We start from the raw sequence: 21,005 nt of genomic DNA, 5'->3' as shown, positions 1-21,005 counted from the left end.
GAGCCCCAAAGGCTGAGACCCCAGAGGGCTGTAGTGGCAAGCACCTGCTCACAGCGGCGCACGGGGCTGTGTGCCTGAGCCGGCCTCGAGCTTCTCACTTCCAAGTTGAGGAAAGCCATCTTCTGGCACAAACGTGAAGGCCTCACCAGGGTCGCAGAGCACTTGCCCATCAGGCTAAAGGCGGCTCTGCCCAGAGGCCTGGAGCACAGGTCAGGTGAGGACTTGGCAACACAGGCGGTTATAAGCTGAATCCAAAGCTATTTATTGGATGACTTTAACTGCTATCTCCCCGTGTGGATTTTACAGCAAGCTAGTTCAATGAAATGTTAATTAGGTGCTGAGTATAAAAAAAGATTCTTGGTCAAATAACTTGGCAACTGGCAGGTGAAGAAGTTAAATCACATTTCTCTGCTCTGGGACCTCAGAGCCTTTAATATGCTAATTTGCACTGTGGATTTTCATGAAGTGAATCTAGGAGGAGGCAAGTCTGCTAAACCCAAGTGACCATAAACCCTTCTGTGCTAGTGATTCTCCAAGGATGAGCATCCTGGGAACGTACCTGGGAAAGGCCTGTCCCCTGGATGTGGGAAAGCCCAGGTCTCCTGGGAGGGTAGAGGCAGTCCACGGCCCACTCCGGCTCCCTGCTCCCCCCACCAGGCTCCCCGCCGGCCCAGGTTCCCCTCTCACGCAGCACCACACCCCCCAAACCTCTCCGCTTCCCCTTCCGGCCTTCGGCAATGTGTACCTAATCCTTTCAGAGGTTTTAGCCCATAATCTAAAATGGTATGTCCATTTTAATCTGAAAACGTGGAAAACCAAACAAATCATTGTTGACAGAAAGGAAGCATCCGTAGCAGGATTTCAGGCACCTTTATTCACGGCAGATATTTCTGGTCAGGGGAGCTTGCCTCTGAAATCTGTTACTTAAGGAAGACAACATCTACCTAAATCCCGACAGCAAGTGGCCAGGTCACTGCCTCGTGCCCCATACTAGGCTTGAGAGCCTCCCGCACGCACGCGGGGCTCACCCTCCAGGCTGGACCCAGCAGGTCGATTAACAGTGCCAAACCACTACTACTTTGTGTTACCTATGTAATTTATAAATAAGACAAATAATTTCTTAATATTATTATATATTTGCAATACAAACACAACTGGTGATATAGGAAACTTTAAAAAACTCACACTGTGTTCATTCAGGGCTTCCTTCTAAGCAGCACTGTACCATTCCTGAACTTTTCCCATTTTTTGCAGACCAAGTCACTTTGCTGTGGCAGTTGCATGGGACGCCTGGCTTCTGGCCTTAGCGCTCTGGGCAGCAATGCTTTTTGGAGTGGCAAGAGTTATTATTCCTATCTTCTATAATCAATAATAAAACATTATTCTGTAAGAATTTAGGTAAGAAATCATTTAAAGAAATCTTAAAAACTTGAGCCTATTACACGTCATTTAGCATTTTCTAGCCCAGCAACTGGCACGGACTTCACACGGTCTGTTTTCCTGTTCTGTTCCCTTTTCCTGAGCGGTGGCTCCCAGACAAGACAGCAAACTGGGGTGTAAAATCCTGCCAGATTTTCTATGGTGACGACTGTAGGTGAACAGCACAGGGGCCTACTCAAGTACTCAAATCTCATGCAAAACTCTAACTAACGAGCGCCTTGGTTACAGTGGCGGTCCTGTCACTTTCTGCATTTAACATCGGAACACACAGGAATGGCAGTGGTTCCTCGTCAGTGTTTTAGCCTCTGGCCTCAGGGACTTGGGATATGACCCTGCAGGTCAGTGTTCAGTTTTGGCAACAGGGTAGTGCCAGAGATTTCTCAATCACCAATTTTTAAATGTTTTTAACCATTTGAAAAGCATCACCAACATGCTATTTGGTGTTGGCTCAACACTCTGTGCTGAGAATTAAAGAACCCTCAACTTGCCAAATGTCTTACTTCACAAAATCTAATTATAACTGAAGAGTCTACCAGATGTCTATAAAAAATTACACAGCAACTTTCATCAAACAGTAACTACTACAAAAGGAATGATAGAAAACAATGACTTCACAAAAATACACTAAAAAATTTGACAATTTTATGCAGGAACCGCCAAAGTTTTAGTGTTTAATATTTAACAGCACGACTGACCAAGATCCAAGATGTGGAATTACCATGTTCAAGAAACTAGGGGAGAGGATCACTCTATATAGACTAACTATACAGTTATGTTGTAAGAAGAACGCACACTTCAGAATAGAAAATCTGTCTACACATAGCAGTTGCTTCAGAAAGCCATTCGGTCTTCTGTCGGCTTGTAAAAATGCTGTTCCGGACTTCAGTGTGAATTAGCTGCCTGTTGGAAAAGAAAAACCATCAACACATTATGCTCCCACCAGGACAGAGAAGATGGACATGTACCACTGTCAAATGGTACAAAGCTTTCCAGAATCCTCTACTGAACTAGACGTATGATGTACTTCCTTTGCACGATGCCCCAGCAAAGATATCACAACAGATTTAATTGGAAATCTTTATTTGAAAACTTCTGAATCCATTCCCAGCAACTCTTCCTCTTGATCACCCCTGTCACTCGAAAAGTCTCCATCCTGCAGTTCTCCATAGATGTTCTCACTCACTTGACGGGACTTTTGACCGCCATGTGGTGGTAGGAGACCCAGAGAAGCTTCTAAGGCTGGCAGGACATTTTCCATATCATCTCTCTACAGGAATAAAGAGGAGAACCCACACAGAACAAGTGTGTGATTTACTCACACAGCGAGTCAACCCAATCTCGTTAAAATGACAGTGAGTGAATTTCCAAGTCTTTTCGCTCCCAAGTCTGTCTCTTCTTGGACTTCAAAGTGCCCTGTATGCCACAGCTACTTCTAATCTGGTTCAGCCAGGACATGCCCAGAACTTTTGAAAAAGGAATTTGGTGCCTTTTACTGTATGTTCTGCTTGGTACTAGAGTGGTCTAAAAATTCTCAGTAAACTTTGTTTTTATAGGGAATTAAAATGCTAAAAATGGGATGAGAGAAACGGTAGTTTCAAAATTAGTTCTGGGTTGCGGCGAGGTAACCACCATGCTCCTGAAGAGGCTTATAAGGAAGAAACCTACCATGGGGAGACTACGGAGCCCCACAACATCTTGCTGTCTCGCTACGTGGCTATTGTTGATTATCTGTCTTTCATCAGATATTGGGAACTATGTAGTGGAAATTAAGATTTATTTACTTGAGGGACAGAGAGTGGCAGAGCGAGAGGGCGAAGCCGACTCCCCATGAGCAGGGAGTCAGATGTGGGGCTCGATCCTAGGAGCCTGAGATCATGACCTGACAAGGTAGATGCTGAACTGACTGAGCCCCCCAGGCTCACTGCGGCCTAACTTCATCCATTCGAGTCATAATCAGGCGTTGTCCTGTCATTTATCTAGCGCAGGGGGAGTTCCCAGGAGAACCCAGAACTCAAGGCACTTATGAAGTTGAAGGTGGCAATATGGGGTTTTGGTCACAAAAAATAAACAAACAAACAAACAAACAAATAAATCTGCCAGTGGTAAGAATTCTCAGGCCAACAAAACACATTTCTTGGTACTTGCCTGCAATGATATAAACTCAGTGACTGCCTGTTAACCAGTCATCTTAACTACTAAGGACATAGGTCCACTTAATAAAGGCCAGGAGAATCAGAGAGACGCCTGCTGGGACCCCGGCTGGGGGCTGATGGAGAGGACACCGGCCTCCTTAACTGCAGTGGCACGCCCCGGACGGGGACAGCCGACCCCTCACCTTCAGCTCTTCGGTGTGGCAGGGATCTTGTTCTCCCCCTCCAGCTCTTCCACCCCAGCCTGGGTCATGAGGTCTGCAATGTTTTTCTCCAGGTCGTCAATGCGACTGCTCATGTCATCAAGTGGAGAAGTTAAAGGCCACATACACCTGCCATTGCTCATCCTTTCCCTCCCGAGCTGGGGACACAACCGTCTCAGCGAAACTGGGCTTCCCTTGGAGTGCGGCTGCATTCTGGCGGTGAAGGAGTCCGGGGCCCTTTACCGGTCCTGGGCCCTGGACGAGCTCTTCCACTTTCCTAAGCTGCCGTCCCTACAACTTCTTCATCAGGTGGCGGCGGGGCCCGGAGCGGAGATCCGCACCCAGGCGCAGCTCACGGCCCGCGGTCACACCAGGGGTCACGGCCGGCAGACTGGAGGCGTCTGGGGGCCAGGGGGCCAGCTCGGGGGGCCCTCGGCTCCTGGCACAGAACCGTCAGAGCACCACACCCAGGCTCCGTTACAATAATGATGATGATGATGATGATAATAATAATAATACTTGTACGTGGCCCACGGCTGCCTGCAGCTGGCCTGCAAGCCACCTATCAACACCGCTGCCCGGGCCACAGGTGCCAAGGGCCCGCAGAGGCTGACCACACACACATACAAAGGATATTTCTTCCAATGATCTGGTCGGACATGGTCTGAAATTTGTCTTGCATCTGCTGCAGGAGCGTCTGCACCTGAGACGGGGAGACGGGGACACGGAGCACCTGGCGCTCGCGCGGGGCCCTCGCGCGGGACGGGGCGGCGTCCAGCTGGGGTCGCCCCCCCGCCCCCCCCGCCCCGGGCCCCCGCGCCCCCCCGCGCCCCCCCGCCCCGGGCCCCCGGCGAGGCCCCCTCCCGTCGCGGCGGCCGCGACCCACGGCTCGCTCGGGTGTGCGCTGGGCGCGCGGGCGGCGGCGGCGACCCGGGTCGGGCGAGCGCGGCCGGGGCTGCAGGCTGGGCCCGCGGCGCCTCCGGACACGCGGGCCGTCGCGGCCGCCGACAGCGCGCCTCGGGCCCCACAGCCGTCCCTTACCACCGAGGTGAGATCCTGCACGGTCTTGGGGTCCGTCTCGGCCATCTCCCCGGTTCCCAGCTTGGCGGCGAAGGCTCAACCGTCACCTGCACTTCCGTTCGTCCGAGCGCACGCCCCGCCCCCCAGCGGCCTCCTCTCGCGGCGACGGAGGCCAGCCGCGGGACCGCAGGGTGCTGTGGGAGTCGTAGTTCGCGGCCCACGCCGGAAGGGCCTGTGCTCTCGCGTTTCCGTTCCGCGCGAGGTCCCGCCCCCACTCTCTCGCTCGGCCTGGCCCCGCCCCCTGGAGGCCCCGCCCCCTGGGCCCCGCCCCGCCCCTCACCGAGCCGGGGCGGAGAACAGAGGGACCCCGCCCTGCTGCGGGGTCGGCTGGAGCGGCCGGAGGCCTGGCCTGCGCCGTCCTGTGCTCCAGCAGAGCCCCGCCAACCCGGGGGAGGGAGCAGGGGGTCGGGTCCCCGGAGGGGACCCCGAGGCCCCGTGTGACAGGCGCGCGCCCCGCGTGCCCCGCTGCCCGGCTGCAGGTCCGGTCACGGCCCTGATCCCACGACGTCCGTGGAGGTGCCGGCGCAGGGGGCAGGTGGTTTTTAACTTTTGGTTTAAGTGTAGCATATGCCTGGGTGGTGTAGACATCCTAAGTCCACCTAAGCTGGTGTTAGCCAACTCTCCAGGTCAAGAATCACCCCCAGCCTCCAGGGGAGCCCACCCACCGGGGCCACCATGTCCTCGGTTTTAACACAATCGTTTGTTTTGCTGTGTTTCCACTTGGTGTAAATGGAATGAGCGCCTCCGAGCGCCCGCCGGCTTCTTTCATGCAACGCGAGGTTCGAGGTGCGGGGGTGTGCAGTGGGGAAGGTTTCTGGTTTGGGCAAGGGGAGGTCAGCAGCAGGGTCCAGAGAGTGGACTTAGGTGTTTAAGGAGGGGTGCTGCTGGTGGGGGGTGCACTGTGCCCAGCACATTGTAGTGTGATGCTGAGCAGCTTCTCTCACTTCTTCCCACCAGGTGCCAGTAGCACCCCCCTGACCCCCCATGCAGTGTGACAACCAAAAAGATCTCTAGATACTGCCCACTGTCTGCACGAATTGGGGGGAGGGGTCGTCATCCTCAGTGGAGAACCAGTAGCTTTAGAAGAATCTACAGACGCTGCATAGAATTCTGTTGACTCAGTCTTCAGGTATGAATTTATTTTCGATTGGGGCATTTCTTGGGAATTTTCCTCCGTATATATTGACACGGGCATTAGTTTCCTGGGGCAGCTGCGACAGAGTACCACAAACTGGGTGGCTTAAAACAATAGGCATTTATATTCCCACAGTTCTGGAGACCAGGAGTCTGGAATCAAGGTGCCATCGGGGCTTGAGGCACAATTTGTTCCGTGCCTTTCTCCTAGCTCTGATGGCTGCTGGCAAATCTTGGTGTCCTTAGCTCGCAGATGCATTCCGCCCACCTCTGCCTCTGTCTTCATGTGGCCTTCGCCCCGTGTGTATATCTCTGTCTCTATAAGGTCACCAGTCATGTTGGATTTGGGACCGACCCTACTCCCGTATGACCTCCTCTTAGGTTTTTATATCTGCAGAGACTCTGTTTCCAAATAAGTTATGTTCTGAGGTACTAGGGGGCTGGTTCCAACATGTCTTTTTTTTGGGGGGGACTCAACTCAACCCAAAGCAGTTGGTAAAGTAATACCACTTGAAATCGGTATCATACTTGGTATTTTATTTTTTTAAAATATTTTCTTTATTTATTCATGAGAGAAACAGAGAGAGAGATAGAGATAGAGAGAGACAGGCAGAGGGAGAAGCAGGCTCCATGCAGGGAGCCCGACATGGGACTCGATCCCAGGTCTCCAGGATCACATCCTGGGCTGAAGGCGGCACTAAACCGCTGAGCCACCTGGGCTGCCGGGTATTTTATTAAGTATTTACCTAAAGCTCCAGGATGATTTAGCTCATGAGTAGGCGAGGGTGGATAGAATTTCAGGTGTTCCTGCTTCTTGCCTCAATCACTGAGGCTCCTATACTCTGCACAGAATCCGGATTCCCATTCCCCTGGATTTGTAGCCAGATCTGGCTTATGGCTGCGAACAACACAGAACATGAATTAGCACTAGGACCTGTAGTTTTGTTTGTTTTAATGTATGTGTTTGTGTGTGTGTGTGTGTGTGGCAGGACACTTGAATCCTTCTTATCCTTTTTTTTTTTTTTTTTTAAAGATTTTATTCATGAGAGACACACAGAGAGAGGCAGAGACTTAGGCAGACGGAGAAGCAGACTCCTGGCTGGGATCCTGATGCAGGACTCTATCCCAGGACCCTGGGATCACGATCTCAGCCAGAGGCAGTTGCTCAACCACTGAGCCACCCAGGCGCCCTGAGTCCTTTTCATGCTGATTGAACGGTTTTTACATATGCAACAAGCACACCTGACATGGAGCATTTCTTGTTTTTGTTTTTTTTGCAGAAAGACAGCATGCTTTTCCTGTGTGGAGACCAAGGTCTTTTAAATAGCTGCTTTACACAAAAATTTCACTAATTTATAGTCATGGCTGATATACTTACTTTGTAGGGGTTGACACACTGAACCTAACTGAATATTGTTCCATTAGCAAAACTATTGAATTATGTGTAAGGCACTAGCAATTAACCTTTAAAATTTCGGTGTTGAATAACCCTTGTTTTAAACCTTAGCATTTTTTTTTTTTTTTAAAAAGATCTTTCTAGGTTACTTGTGTAACTGAAGTAATTCCCTTTGCCCCTTTCAGGATGGTTTGGTTTTACGTGAGCTAATGTGATACTTTCATACTGTCTCTTTGGTTCTAGCTGGGCTGTCTGGGCACCCCTCCCTCGCCAGGCCTGCACTGAGGGATGTGTCGCCGTGCAGGGGTGGCCGAGGGACAGTGAGAGGCTGTGTGTGCCCTGTAAGCAGAGAAGAAGTGGTCACTTCAGCCCTTGGAGAACGTGTAGCTTGTCTTTTTCCCTGGCTGCACCTGCATTAGGTGGACACTGGTCAGAGCTGCCATTTACCTGCTCTGCCTTTCTCCCTGGTATCAGGGTGACACTGCCCAGGAGCAGCCACCTGCCTCAGTGCCAGCCATGCTCCAGCCCCCAGCCTTTCATGGACGGTCCACACCTCTCTGGGCTCTCCAAACCCAGTGTTTCATCCCTTCTGTCTCAGAGGATGACCTTATATTCTGTTTTGCAGGGACGGTAGAGACTAGTATCACCTATGTCCTGCCCTCCATGTCTCCATAAGTATCTGCACCTGCATGTCTCTGGTCCTTTCTGCCTGGAGATGGGCAGAGTGTCCTGCCTCCTGGATGAGGCTGGACCCTGGACCCATCAACCCATGCCAGGAATGTGCCTCCTCCACGTACCTGCCCCTTCCATGGACTCCTTCCTCCAGGTATATAAAAGTGGTAAAACAAAACAAAACACAACAACCCAACAACACCAAAAATAAATAGAAAACAAAAGCACTCCAATAAGTTGACCATGTGCGGTTCTGTGCTATCACTCAATAGCTAGGTTTGGTTCTAGGAAGAGAAGGACATGTTGCCTTCAGTTACTGGATCTGTGACCTTCTATTCATGCAGTTTAACTTGTTTTATCTTCTTTTTTCTCTTTCTTTCTTTCTTTCTTTCTTTCTTTCTTTCTTTCTTTCTTTCCTTTTGTTCTTTCTTTCAGATTTTATTTATTTGTTAGAGACACAGAGAGACAAGCAGAGACACAGGCAGAGGGAGAAGTCCCGATGCGGGACTGGATCCCAGGACCTGGGGATCACGACCTGAGCCAAAGGCAGACACTCAACCAGTGAGCCACTCAGGTGCCCTGGCTTGTTTTGTTTCTCTCCAAAGGTATTGAAGTCATTCTGGATGGTCTGAGGATGTGGTGTCACAAGACTCACATAGCAGGTGGTTCTTCATTCTTTGTGGCAGGTGTACTCTCTCTGCTGGGTCCTACTGACTTGAAGTCCTTGCTCATCCTGTTCATCTCTTCTTTTAACACAGGGCAGCCTCTTGCCCAGATCTTAGGTGGACATATTGTCCAGCTAAAAGGTAATCACTCTTTGAGTTTTCATTGTATTTATTTTTATTATTTTTAAAAACCACTTTATTGAGGTATGAGTGACATAAAGAGCTGTACATGTTTAATGTATTCAGCTCAGCGAGTTTGGTGATGAGAATACTATGCCCATGAAACCATCACCATCAAGCTCATAAACATACCCATCACCTCCCTAGGTGTCCTCCTGCCCCCGTTACTATTACGAATGATTCTTATTTCTGTGGTAAGAACATTAAACATAAGATCAGCAAATTTTAAGTATATAATCCAGTATCATCAGTGATAGACGCTGTTCTGTGTAGAGGGTCTTCTGTGTATCTGAAACTTGGTACCCTCTGACCAACATCTCCCCATTTCCCTCACCCCCAGTCCTGACAACCACCATTCTGCTCTCTGCATCTATGAATTGGACAATTTGAGATTCCACATGTAAGTGAGATCATATTATTTGTCTTTCTGCATCTGGCTTCTTTTATTCAGCATAAAGCCCTCCACGGTTCCTGTTGTCACACATGGCAGGATTTCTTTCTTCTAAAAGGCTGAATCATAGTCCCTTGTACTTATCTTCTCATCCTCAATGGACATTTCAGTTGTTTCCACCCCGAGGCTGTTTGTGAAGAGTGTTGCCATGAACACGGGAGTGCAATGATCTCTCCAAGATCTTGATTTCAATTTCTTTGGGTAAGTACCCAGAAGTGGGACTGCTAGATAACATATTAGTTCCATTTTTAATTTTTGGAGTGCCCTCCCCCTGTGAGCAGGACTGTCAATGGAGACTGTACATCCAGGCAGTAGGATCTGTGGCCAGTTGCTAAGATCAGTTGGTGCTATGAGCTCTTTTCTGTTCCAGACTGTTCAGCTGTGCTGATCCCCCTGCTGTTCCTGGCAGGACAAGACACAAATGGGCAATATCCTGCAAAACCTGGGAAGCAAGTATCTAGGGGCAGAGAAGAAGCTGTGGCCTGGGAGATCTCTCTTGGCTCTGAGCTGTGCTGCCCTGAGGGAGGAGTGAGGTGATACTCCTCTTACCTCTTCAGTGCATTATCCTCTGGCTTTTTTGCTCCACTGAGGTACTAGAACATTTCAGGCATGTTTCTGGGCTCCCCAAAACATGTTCTCATCTGTGGGTGGTTGTTAAAATTGGTGTTTCTGGGCCAGGGATGGTGAGGCGGGGCTTATAAGGACTGGACCTTCCTGTTATGCCATTTTGCTTTGTGTGTTTTTTTTTTTTAAGATTTTATTTATTTATTCATGAGAGACACAGAGAGAGGCAGAGACACAGGCAGAGGGAGAAACAGGCTTCCTGTGGGGAGCCCGATGTGGTCCTGGATCCCAGGATGTGGGGATCATGCTCTGAGCCGAAGGGAGATGCTCAACCACTGCGCCACCCAAGCGTCCCTTGCTTTGTATTTATTTAGATTATTACTTTAGTATATGCCAAGTGATACTGGCTTTTCATTCATGGTAGTAATGTACAATTTTCTTTTAAAATGCATTCACTTAAGCAAAAATTATACATTTAAAATTTTATAGTTTAAAACTATAGTGATTGGCAATACGGATGCACTGAGATGGCGGGATTTGGAGAAGGAGTAGAGGGACATCATTTGAGTAATGAAGATGATGTTCTGATGGGGTTAAAGATTAGAAAATTTTGGCCTAAGAGAAGACAGGGAGGCAGAGGGTAAAGAGGTGGTGCTTGCTTTGAAATTGGCCGTCATTACGTACTTTGAGAAGGGGAAGCGTAAGGAAATGTTCCTGCGCTACTGTAACAGGTCACTTTTCCTTGCGGATCAGTCTCCAGAAGGATAGTTGGGCATTTCCTGCAGGTGCCAGAGACCTATTTTTTTTTTTTTTTTTTGTATAGAAGAAGCATTCCAGGATTCCTTCCAGTCCCCCTCTGGAGGGAAGACACGGTCCAGGAGGCACAGGGAGGGACAGGGCAGGGTCTTCGGAATCCACCTTTGCTGAGGAGCAAAGGTAGGGCTCTGTTTCAGAGAGAGGCGTCTAGTTCTGGCACGCTTAATTTAGAAATGCCTACATCCTGGTCCCCATCGTCCTGGCTTGGATTCCCATGTGAAAAGCAAGTTTTGTTGTTATCTCTGGCATCTACACTGGGTAGCATCCCCGGATCCTTTGTCTTGTGTGCCAGAGCAGGGGAAGGTCTCTTTGAGGCTGTGTTTACAAAAGAACAGAAAATTGCTTTTATGGAGAAGAATGGTGCGATCAGCAGTGTCCCAATCCATCTTGACTTGTTTTGCTTTTGGTTTGAAGTGTGGGTTTACGTTTCTCATGCTCATTTGTGGGAATTTTCCAAATTAGCGTCTCCATGATTGGCTGCCAAGGAATCAGTTTCCTATTTATTTACCCAAACTAGCAATTTCCTGGAGGCAGATGCCCAGGGAGGAAGGAAATGTTTCAGAGGACTGACTTGCAAGTTTGGTTTTCTTCTGTTTCACTTATCCGCTAGTGTCAGATTGTCTTGTCACCGTCAATTTCGTGTGTTGTATGCAAGAGGGTTCAACCTGGGTGGTTTATTCTGGGTGATGGGTGGGTGGTGCTGTCTTAGGGTAGAGTGGAAAAGTGCTGGTGTTGGAGTCACGTACACCACTTCCTGGGCGAGGCCTAGTGGGAGATGGTTTTAACTTGTGAGCCTCGTTTCCCCATCTGTACGGTAGAGATACGGCCTATTTCAATATTCCAAGAATTATATACATGACGGGTCTAATGCATAACTATATTTCATATAAATTAGGCATTATGTGTATACATACATATGTATGTATGTAAAGTATCTCGTCCGTGGGAGGCATTTATTAACTATTAGCACCTTACCTCTCCTTGGTTAAGGACCTCCCTAAAGTAATCTTGCTTTCTATTTCTGTGTGTTTACCTACCTGTCTGGTTTGTTTCTATCCATTTCACTCTCAATCTCTCTTATCTATGTCCATCTCTATCTCTATCTATTTATTGTATGTACTTATCATCCACCTAGCTACCTACCTACCATGTCTATCTAATCTATTATCCTATCATCTATCTACCTATCATCAACCATCTGTGTATCTTCTATCTATCTATCTATCTATCTATCTATCTATCTAATCATCTATCTACCTATCATCTATCATTCTATCTTCTATCATCTATCATCTGTTAATCATCTATCTACCTATCATCTGCCTCTCTATCAATTATCTATCCTCTATCTTCATCATCATCTTCATTTATCTATCCATCAATCGTCTATCATCTCTCTTTCTCTCTATCAATCATCTATCTGTTTCTTTCAAATCAGAGGGCTCTGACTTATGAAGGAAGCAGTGGAAGAGTTAATTATCCACCAGGTAGCACTTGGTTTTAGTCTTGGTCTTTCAACATTATAGGCCAACCAGAGCACCATCGAAAGAAATATCCCTTTGCTCTATCACTGTGTTGAAACAGTACTAAAGACAGTCTAAGACCAAGTATACACATTACAAATCCCAGATAACCTTTATTTAAATATTTCACAAATAAGTTACAAGTTTCTTTACAACTACATGGTAAATCAAATGTTAATTTGTAGCTCAGCACCTGTAGCCAATTCAGCAACTAGGGCCCAAAGAAACTGCATCCATAATAGAATTAAATATTTTAAAATGTTCAACTTTTATCCCTTTTGAGTGTTTATGAAAAATATCTATTTAAAATTTTTGAAAAATTTTATCTTGGGGGATAAATAATATTTACCACCAGACAGCATTGATGTGTGCATGACCACACATACTATTTTTCATATAGCCTTCACTTTCAGTTCTTTAATAACCCGAATCTATGTATATTATAGATAAAGAATGACTTTATTGCTTTCAAAAGGAAAAGCTTTTAAAAAAGTAGCAGAAAATGGAAATTTTCAGCATATACTTACAGTGCTTCTATGAGCCAGTCTCTCAAAGGCTTCATAGCTTCATGGTGGAATTTCTGTGGTCTTACTATACCCGTTGCTTTTCACCATATCCCTACCAACCAGCTGGCACTTGGAAGCCAAACAAAGTGGTTCAAAGACTGATCAAGCTCAGCAACCCTCCAATGATTAATGTTATGATAGTGATGTTGCATGAGTGATAGGAAGAGGCTTTTCTGTTCACTAAATTTAATGAATATCTAAATTACTTCTGTTTAGTTTATGCAGTTAAAGTTCTTATCCGAACACATGTTCAATGCCACCATTTTCTTCTCTTTCTACATATTTTGTATATGCTTTTGTATAAGAAAGGTCAAAACTACAGAATTTTAAAAAAGATTTTATTTATTTATTCATTAGAGACACAGAGAAAGAGGCAGAGACACAGGCAGAGGGAGAAGCAGGCTCTTTGCAGGACTTGATCCCGAGACCATGGGACCCTGACCTGAGCCAAAGGCAGACGCTCAATCACTGAGTCACCCCAGGTGCCCCAGAATTTTTTCAGTAGTCGACTAATCCATCAGTGATAGGAAATACGATCAAGGTGACACATTTGACACAACAAAAGAACTGTTAGCTGCTTCAGATGAACAATTATGAAAGCATCTTACCACCAGATTATGAGAAGTTCCAAATCTCAACAGCCAGATAAGTAGAGAAGATGGGATGTATCATCTTCTTGAGAAGTGTAGCTAGATAACTGATGATGATGGAGATAGTGATGATTTATCACTTCTTTTTTTTTGTTGTTGTTGTTTAGAGATTATTTATTTGAGAGAGAGAGAAAGAGAGAGCACAAGCTCGGGGAGAGGGAGAAGCAGACTCCCTGCTGAGCAGGGAGCCTGACTCGGGGCTTGATCCCAGGACCCTGAGATCATGACCTAAGCTGAAGGCAGACGCTTCACAGACTGGGCCACCCAGGCTTCAGGCACTGATTATCATTTCTTAGTGGTTAGACACCGAAGGTAGCCCATCTTTCTCAACACTCACCTTGTTCGTGGTATGATTTATCCATTGATTCTTGCTTAAGAATACTTCACATGAACAGGTTAAGGTCTTACATTAAAAAAACTCATGAGTGCGGGCACCTGTGTGGCTCAGTTGGTGAAGCATCTGCCTTTGGCCCAGGTCATGAACCTGGGGTCCTAGGATGGAGCCCCACATCGGATGCCCTGCTCAGGAGGGAGCCTGCTTCTCCCTCTCACAGCCCCCCTGCTTGTGCTCTCTCTCTCGCACATATAAATAAAATCTTAAAAAAACAAACTCAGAAGTGCTTGGAGATCATTTAGTTTGTCTGTAGCTGAGCCCAGGGCAAGCTTCTGAATGCCCCCCACTACATCTCCCTCTGCTTTCCCTCCCCTTGGTTGGTTTGGCTGTGACTGGGTACTTGGGAGGACTTGAGTGTACTTTCACATGGCTGAGATGTCTAATTAGTCTGGGAGGAGTCCCTCAGGTACCTGCAGCCAAGCCCTGGGAGGGAAGGGAGGAAATACTGAAGATTATCTTGTGCAGAAGACACTCCTAATGTTTTGTATGAATTGAGAGTGGTCTTAATGGTTTTTGACAGCTCTTAGGACTAAGAAATAGTAGAAGGTCTGTTTACTCAGTTTGGGTAGATAGTCCTGCTAATCAAGGGTTTAAACTAGGGTTTTCTGGTCTGCGGAAGACCTTTTGTTTGGTTTTGCTGCACGGTTGGGAGCAAAGTGGTTGGGAGCAAAGTAGAAACAGCAGGAACCGTGCAGCCAGTCCTCGAGGGTTCTGATTCTGGAGGCCACTTACCTTGGACAAGCTGTTTGATTTTTCTGAGTGTCCGCTTGCTTTATAGGTAAGTTGGAGAAGAGTCCTTGCCTCATAGGGTTAAGAAGTCAATGAGTTAATAGGCATAAAGGATTTTGTACATTGTGGGCACATAGCAAGCAATCAAATGTAAACCATTCTTATTATTAGCATTATTAACGCATTTTTTTTTTACCTTGTTCATACACCCCAGAAGAGCTGTAGACTTTCCTTCAGAACCAACTAGGAGAGCTTGTGTGTAGATTCTGCTGCACTAAACCCGGCATCAAACATAGCCTTGTTACTCATGTTTTAGTTTCCACGTCTTAATATCAAGACTCCATGTATTTATTTTGGATGAAATGCAATGTGATCTGCTTCAAGAATTTGATGGTAAATGGTTATTCTGTTTATCAGGTTATTTAGGATCACATTTTGGAAATCTGGGATGTTTTCACAATCTCTAAAAATGGTCCTTAAGAATCAAAGTCTTCTTTGCTACCTACCATGGAATTTAGCCAGATTTATTTTGATGTCATGTTCAGATTTGGCTGAGAGTCAGAGCAGGTACATCTACCTGAAATGGCGTTCATTTGGAGGAACTGGCAGTATTGAAGGTAACTGTTTTTCAAAATTAGCAAATGTTTGCATGTTTTTGTTAAGACAGGTTATCAGAAATAATTCATTTTTCATATGTCAAACGGGGAGAAAAAGTAACTTTTAATCAACTAAGGTGGTTGAGGTAGAAATAAAATCGTGAAGAAGGTCTGACTGTTCACTCAATAGAAATAAAATCCTCAGTTTTGTGCTCAGCAGTTGAGAAAAGCAATTTCTGGCTCTTAGTTCACATTAAAAAAATAATTTGGACTAAAGCTCTATTCGTAATAATGAAATAATGCTTTGATTCTACTTTTGCTTTCAAGAAACAATGTAAATGTGTTCCTACAAGTTAGAAAACATTCTGTGATTCAGGAAACGCTACCACTTTGGCTTCAAATAACTGGTCACTTTTTTTTTTTTTTAAAGGATTAGAAAGAACTACACAATAGCAATATTTCTGCCCTGATGAGAACTCTGGGGACAGGGAGCATTCTTAAGTAGGGGAAAATTAAGGCATATGCTACTAACAAAGTATGCACTTTATTCCTATTTTTCTGTGTTCTAAGCTATGCTAAGCTAGTGGCTGGATTTGCAAAGTGCGGAGAGAGTTTACGGGCTTGAGAGACCAGGAGGAAATTTGCACCTGTTTACGTGAGTGAATGGACCACCCAGGTTCCCCCTGCGGATTCCCTAGGTTCACAGAGGAGGGGAAGCTTTCTGATGTTAGTTAGCCAGCCTAGGGGCCAGGCTGCCAACCACCTGGCCATCTGAGGATGCTCCTCAGTCTGTTCTGGGGTGAGCATTCTCCCCCCTGCCTTGCAGGAAGAGGGAGGTGAGACTCACCAGGGTTAGGGTACAAGGCAGTGCCCTACAAAGCCAGAAGAGGAAATCTTGTAGAGTGTGAGCCTGCAAGCTTAGACTCCCACCCTGCCCCTGGGCCTGCTCCGTGGCTTTATGGAGAACCAAACTGTTGTGTTCACAATGCAGCATCTCCTGACTGAGCAATGGGACTTGTTCAAGAGAAATACATCCATGTTCTGGGACTGATGGTTGTGACCTTGTGCCACATGGTCATCAACCTGAGAATGACCTTGCTCCTCTTTGAGTCTATCATCTCTGCAGCTGATTGCAAAATGCTGATTGTTCATTATGATGGTAAGACGAGTGCATTGCCCAGCTGTGAGGGTGCTTCTAGCTTTATAGACTCACTCAATTAACAAGAGATGTACAGGAGACCCCACATGACCAGTCAAAACCATGAACTTGCACTAAGGCAAGACCTTGTGTTGGCAATGTTAGACACAACATAGAAATCAGAGAAGAGCTACTGTCCAGCCGTTTTAACCACCAATACCCATTTATTTTAATGGAAAAAAAATCTGCATTCTATATGCTCCAAAAAGACTTACTATTGAAACAAATACAATATATGGAACTCTTTCTGCATAATTTCACTACAATAAAGACAACATATAACTCCTGCTTCCTACAGAAGGTGAACTGAATAGCACAGGTGCAAACATAGATTGCATAAGAAAGCGTGGGTGTGCATGTGTGCACACGTGTGTGTGCGTGTGGTTAAAACCTTTAGTAAGCAACTGCATTGAAATATGCTAAGACACTTACCTTACCCTAGTTTGTGGCGAGCTCTAAGAAAAAGCCACAGGCTGTCACTAGTTTTATCTGATAGAAAAATTTGGTGTGAGCTTTGATGGTTCATTACAGTTTATCAACAAGAAGATAATCTTAGTACAAGCACGAACTTTCCTCTTACTTTTTACATGCTCACAGAATAAAAATCAATTACTTTTCATACATGATGAACATCTTTTATTTTCAGGTTTGCAAACAACGGTAGTCGATTCACACAAAAGGGTACTTTTAAAACTACCTGTATTTACTCTATTTTTATGCCTGTATATATGAAACAAACGTTGTGTATGTGCATAAAGGTATGTCTATACATGTGGGCATATATGTGTACACACAGGGCACCTGTTGACCTCCTCCTATGCATGTAGGGCCTCCACGATGACATTTGCAATTGTACATACACTGAGGAGAGAGAGATTCTCTGCCATGATCCGTGTCCTCCTAAGAACCGGTGGGACTGGATTCAGGACATGTGCAAATGCAGACAGATGCCCTTGAAGAATATTTCAGCCCTTTTCTCGGCATTCGATGGTGAAATTTGCTGCTCTGCCCCCTCAACACTTTTGCTCGGGAGCATGGCATAGGGTGGCAGTGAAAATTGGTCGCAGGCCTTTGCTAAAGAGAAAGCACTTGTGTCTCCGCTCTCCCTCTCTGCGGACCTGCCTGGCAGGTCGTGGTGGCACAAGACTGGCCCGGACGGTGGAGAAGCGTCAGCTCAGTGGTCTGTGCTGGTGCCGAGCTTGATGCTGAGGCCCTGGAGGGGACAGGTGCGTAGCTTTTATCCTTTCTTTGTGTAACCTCTCAAGGAAGAATGACATAGCGAAACTAGGCTCCTTCTGTAGCGTTTCTCTCTATAAATACTGTGTATATACACATACAGATACTCACACATATACAAATACGAACCCACAGACAAAGCTGTATGTGTGGAGCGCTGACTAGCAACATGGCAACACATCAGAAAAAGTAGCCATTGTTCCTGCTCCCAGAAGGTCAAGTTTTATGCCGTGATCTTTAAACATTCAGAGCAATTCAGAAGATTCCATTAATTAAAGGAGAAAGGAAGATGCTGTCAAAATGGTGGAATACAGACCCAGTGAAATTGCAAAGAAAACAAAAATCTGGAACAATTGAGGCCTAGGTGTGAAGTTTGAGAGCTGTAAACTGCAATCTTCAGATTTGGATTTTTTTTTCTTTTTCCTGTTGCTATGGAAACTTGGTAGTCAAGCTTCAAATGTCAGGAGTTCTCACAGACCTGAATGGAAAAGATGCAGAGTTAAGTCAAGGAATATCACAACTCGATTCAAAACGTTTTAGCTAAATTCTAGATAAACAGCCGACAAGCTGTAATAAACACATTTATAAACACGGTACCACCTTGGGGGAGATTTTTTTCCTTTGGCATAACATTCGAAGAGAGCACAGATAGTTCTGTTGGTTTAGATCTTAATCAGCTGGACTGGTCTGAAGACAGTCATGCCAAACGCCTCATCTCAGGCCCACAGGGACGGCTGCCTCTGTGACAGTGAGCCTGGTCCCTTGCACATTAGCCCAGAACTTGGCCATCGCATGGACAAATTGACTTGGTAGCTGAGAGACTGATTATCATCCCAGATAGTATTTTTGGGTCGCAGAGAGGAGCAAGAGAGCTACTGGTGGTTTTTCAGACACGACATATGACTTTCCTGGCTGCTGTAACAAGTGGCCATAGCTTAGTTGGCTTGAAATCACAAAATTCATTCTCTTACAGTTCTGGAGGTCAGAAGTCTACAAATGAGTCTTAGTGGGGCTAAAATCAAGGTGTTGGCATAGCTGTGTTCCTTTTGGGGGCTCCAGTGGGGAAGCCACTTCCTTGCCTTTTCCATCTTCTAGAAACTGCTGTATATGGCTCATGACTCCTTCCTCCACCATCATGGCCTGGTCTGTCTCGTCCAAGATGATCAAGGTCACCAAAACTGTGTTTATTCTCTAAGACGTACACCAGCCCAGGACCTCCCCTCTGCCTGATAATAGCACAAGTGGGGAAAGCTCAGTTCTCTGCTGTTTTTGCCTAATTATTATTCCATGTTGGATTTATACAGGAAAATGGTACCACTGAAATTCATGTTATAATCAAAGAAATAAAAATATGTAAAGGTCAACCTACGATGTAAATGTGGTTCATTCTGGAATGAGCCGATGGCTAGAATATAATGTATTAACTTTGTAAAGCATGGGTGTATTCAAAACCTCGGAGGAGCGGATCAGCATGTCAAAATCACCCACCTACTCTGCACCCTGTTGCTTTTAGAGGTTAATCCTGTAATTTATCTGCTTGGAAAATTTAAAGCAGATTCTCTAAAATCAGATAAAAAGTCTTCGTAATGTGACCCCAGTGGAGGCAACATGATACGGAGAAGGTTAAGGCTAAAGATTGTGTTAACAACACTAATTTACATTGTGTGACAGGTGATACCTTTATAGTTAGGAGTCTCTGGAACTCATTTAATTTCTTTTTTTCTGGCTGACCTTTTCACTGTCCTTGCCACCATTATCTTAAACTCTGGTTACTCGGGCTGCAGGACACAGTGTCCTACACATTCATCCATATTTGAAGAAAGACTTGGAAGGGACATATTAAATGGCATTGTGAATTTTATTTAAAAATATTTTCCATCGGGACGCCTGGGTGGCTCAGCAGTTGAGCATCTGCCTTTGGCTCAGGGCATGATCCCAGGATCGAGTCCCACTCAGGCTCCCTGCATGGAGCCTGCTTCTCCCTCTGCCTGTGTCTCTGCCTCTCTCTCTCCCTGTGTCTCTCATGAATAAATAAAATGTTTTTTTTAAGTTATTTTCCATCTGTTTTGTTTCTTAAATTCCACATGAGTGAAATCATTGATAGTCTTTTTCTGACTGATTTATTTCACTTAGCATAAAATACCCTCTAGCTCCATCCATGTTGTTGCAAATGGCAAGATTTCATTCTTTTTGATGGCTGAGTAATATTCCATTCCATATGTTTATATATATACACATATACAGATACACACATGTGTATATATATGTACATATATGCATACATACACTACATATTCCTTTTCCATTCATCTGTCGATGGATACCTGGGCTCTTTCTATTGTTTGGCTATCGTGGACATTGCTGCTCTACACATTGGGGTGTAGGTGACCCCTTGGATCACTATGTTTTTATTCTTTGGTTAAATACCCAGTAGTGCAATTGCTGGGCCATAGGGTTGTTCTATCTGTTACTTCTTGAGGAATCTCCATACAGTTTTCCAGAGTGGCTGCACCAGTTTGCATTCCCAACCAACCGTGTAAGAGGGTTCCCCTTTCTCTGCATCCTGGCCAACATCTGTTGTTTCCTGAGTTGTTAATTTTAGCCATTCTGACTGGTGTGAGGCAGTATTGCATTGTGGTTTTGATTTGTATTTCCCAATGATGAGTTATGTTGAGCATCTTTTCATGTGTCCATTGACTATCTGGATGTCTTCTTTGGAGAAATGTCTGTTCAAGTCTTCTGCCCACGTCTTGACTGGATTTATTGTTTTTTTTGGGTGTTGAGTTTGATACATTTTTTTATAGATTTTGGATACTAGCCCTTTACCTGATAAGACATTTGCAAATATCATCTTCCATTCCATAGGTTGTCTTTTAGTTTTGCTGACTGTCTCCTTTGCTGTGCAAAAGCTTTTTATCTTGATGAAGTCTCAATAGTTCATTTTTGCTTTTGTTTCTCTTGCCGTTGGAGACGTGTCTAAATCCTTAAGGAATTTCTGCAAATGTGCACTGACAGGAATGTCACCTATGCCTATCTGTAAATTATACCAGCATTCGTAAATAGGTTACCCAAAAAGTGGTTCAGGGAAGTGCCAAAAAGTGAATCTTCAGCTCATATCTCTCCTCTTCCAGCACTGTCCCATACCCTGAAGGCTACCTGGCCACAGTTCTCTTTGAGTCATGATAGCATCTGAAGGGCTGCTTATAATTTGGGTTTTGGTTTAATGACCACACCCCCAACCTGAGAGCCCACATCCTCCACAGTGGGTGGCCACCAGTTTGTGTTTGCTTACATCAAGGCCCACACATATCCCCTCATCTCTTCTCTGACCCCCAGCCCAATGTTCCTGATCAGGATATGGT

General features: G+C 45.6%; 2 protein-coding genes and 1 long non-coding RNA gene across 4 annotated transcripts in view; 1 reads left to right on the top strand and 2 right to left on the bottom strand.

Annotated features, from left to right (window-relative positions):
- Positions 1 to 854: 854 nt before the first annotated feature.
- HSBP1 (heat shock factor binding protein 1) lies at positions 855 to 4,976 on the bottom strand. Of its 2 annotated transcripts, none has more exons than XM_055304978.1 (4): positions 4,835 to 4,975; positions 4,430 to 4,496; positions 3,776 to 3,896; positions 855 to 2,340 (listed from the first exon to the last, which is right to left on the bottom strand). In XM_055304978.1, the coding sequence occupies exons 1-3, from the start codon at positions 4,877 to 4,879 to the stop codon at positions 3,778 to 3,780; spliced, it is 231 nt and encodes a 76-aa protein (XP_055160953.1). In that variant the 5' UTR covers positions 4,880 to 4,975; the 3' UTR covers positions 855 to 2,340; positions 3,776 to 3,777. The 2 variants fall into 2 exon arrangements, with proteins under 2 accessions (XP_055160953.1, XP_055160954.1); XM_055304979.1 differs by lacking the exon at positions 855 to 2,340 and adding an exon at positions 2,504 to 2,707 and having other exon boundaries at positions 4,835 to 4,976.
- A 225-nt stretch (positions 4,977 to 5,201) lies between these two features.
- On the top strand, positions 5,202 to 16,888 carry LOC129496733 (uncharacterized). The gene is made up of 8 exons (XR_008661830.1): positions 5,202 to 5,659; positions 5,831 to 6,002; positions 8,029 to 8,229; positions 8,511 to 8,737; positions 8,834 to 8,881; positions 9,372 to 9,572; positions 9,742 to 9,961; positions 15,031 to 16,888. It is a non-coding gene; the product is annotated as an uncharacterized LOC129496733 (long non-coding RNA).
- A 140-nt stretch (positions 16,889 to 17,028) lies between these two features.
- CDH13 (cadherin 13) overlaps positions 17,029 to 21,005 on the bottom strand; it is a 1,004,502-nt gene continuing 1,000,525 nt past the window's right edge. The window contains exon 14 of the mRNA XM_055304976.1: positions 17,029 to 18,121. Coding sequence (XP_055160951.1) covers positions 18,114 to 18,121 — 8 coding nt within the window. The 3' untranslated portion in view covers positions 17,029 to 18,113. The remainder of the gene's footprint in view (positions 18,122 to 21,005) is intronic.

Source organism: Nyctereutes procyonoides, unplaced genomic scaffold, assembly GCF_905146905.1.
Source record: "Nyctereutes procyonoides isolate TBG_1078 unplaced genomic scaffold, NYPRO_anot_genome, whole genome shotgun sequence".
Classification (NCBI taxonomy): domain Eukaryota; kingdom Metazoa; phylum Chordata; class Mammalia; order Carnivora; family Canidae; genus Nyctereutes; species Nyctereutes procyonoides.
The sequence above is the reverse complement of the archived record's forward strand: the minus strand, read 5'-3'. Positions and strand labels throughout refer to the sequence as shown.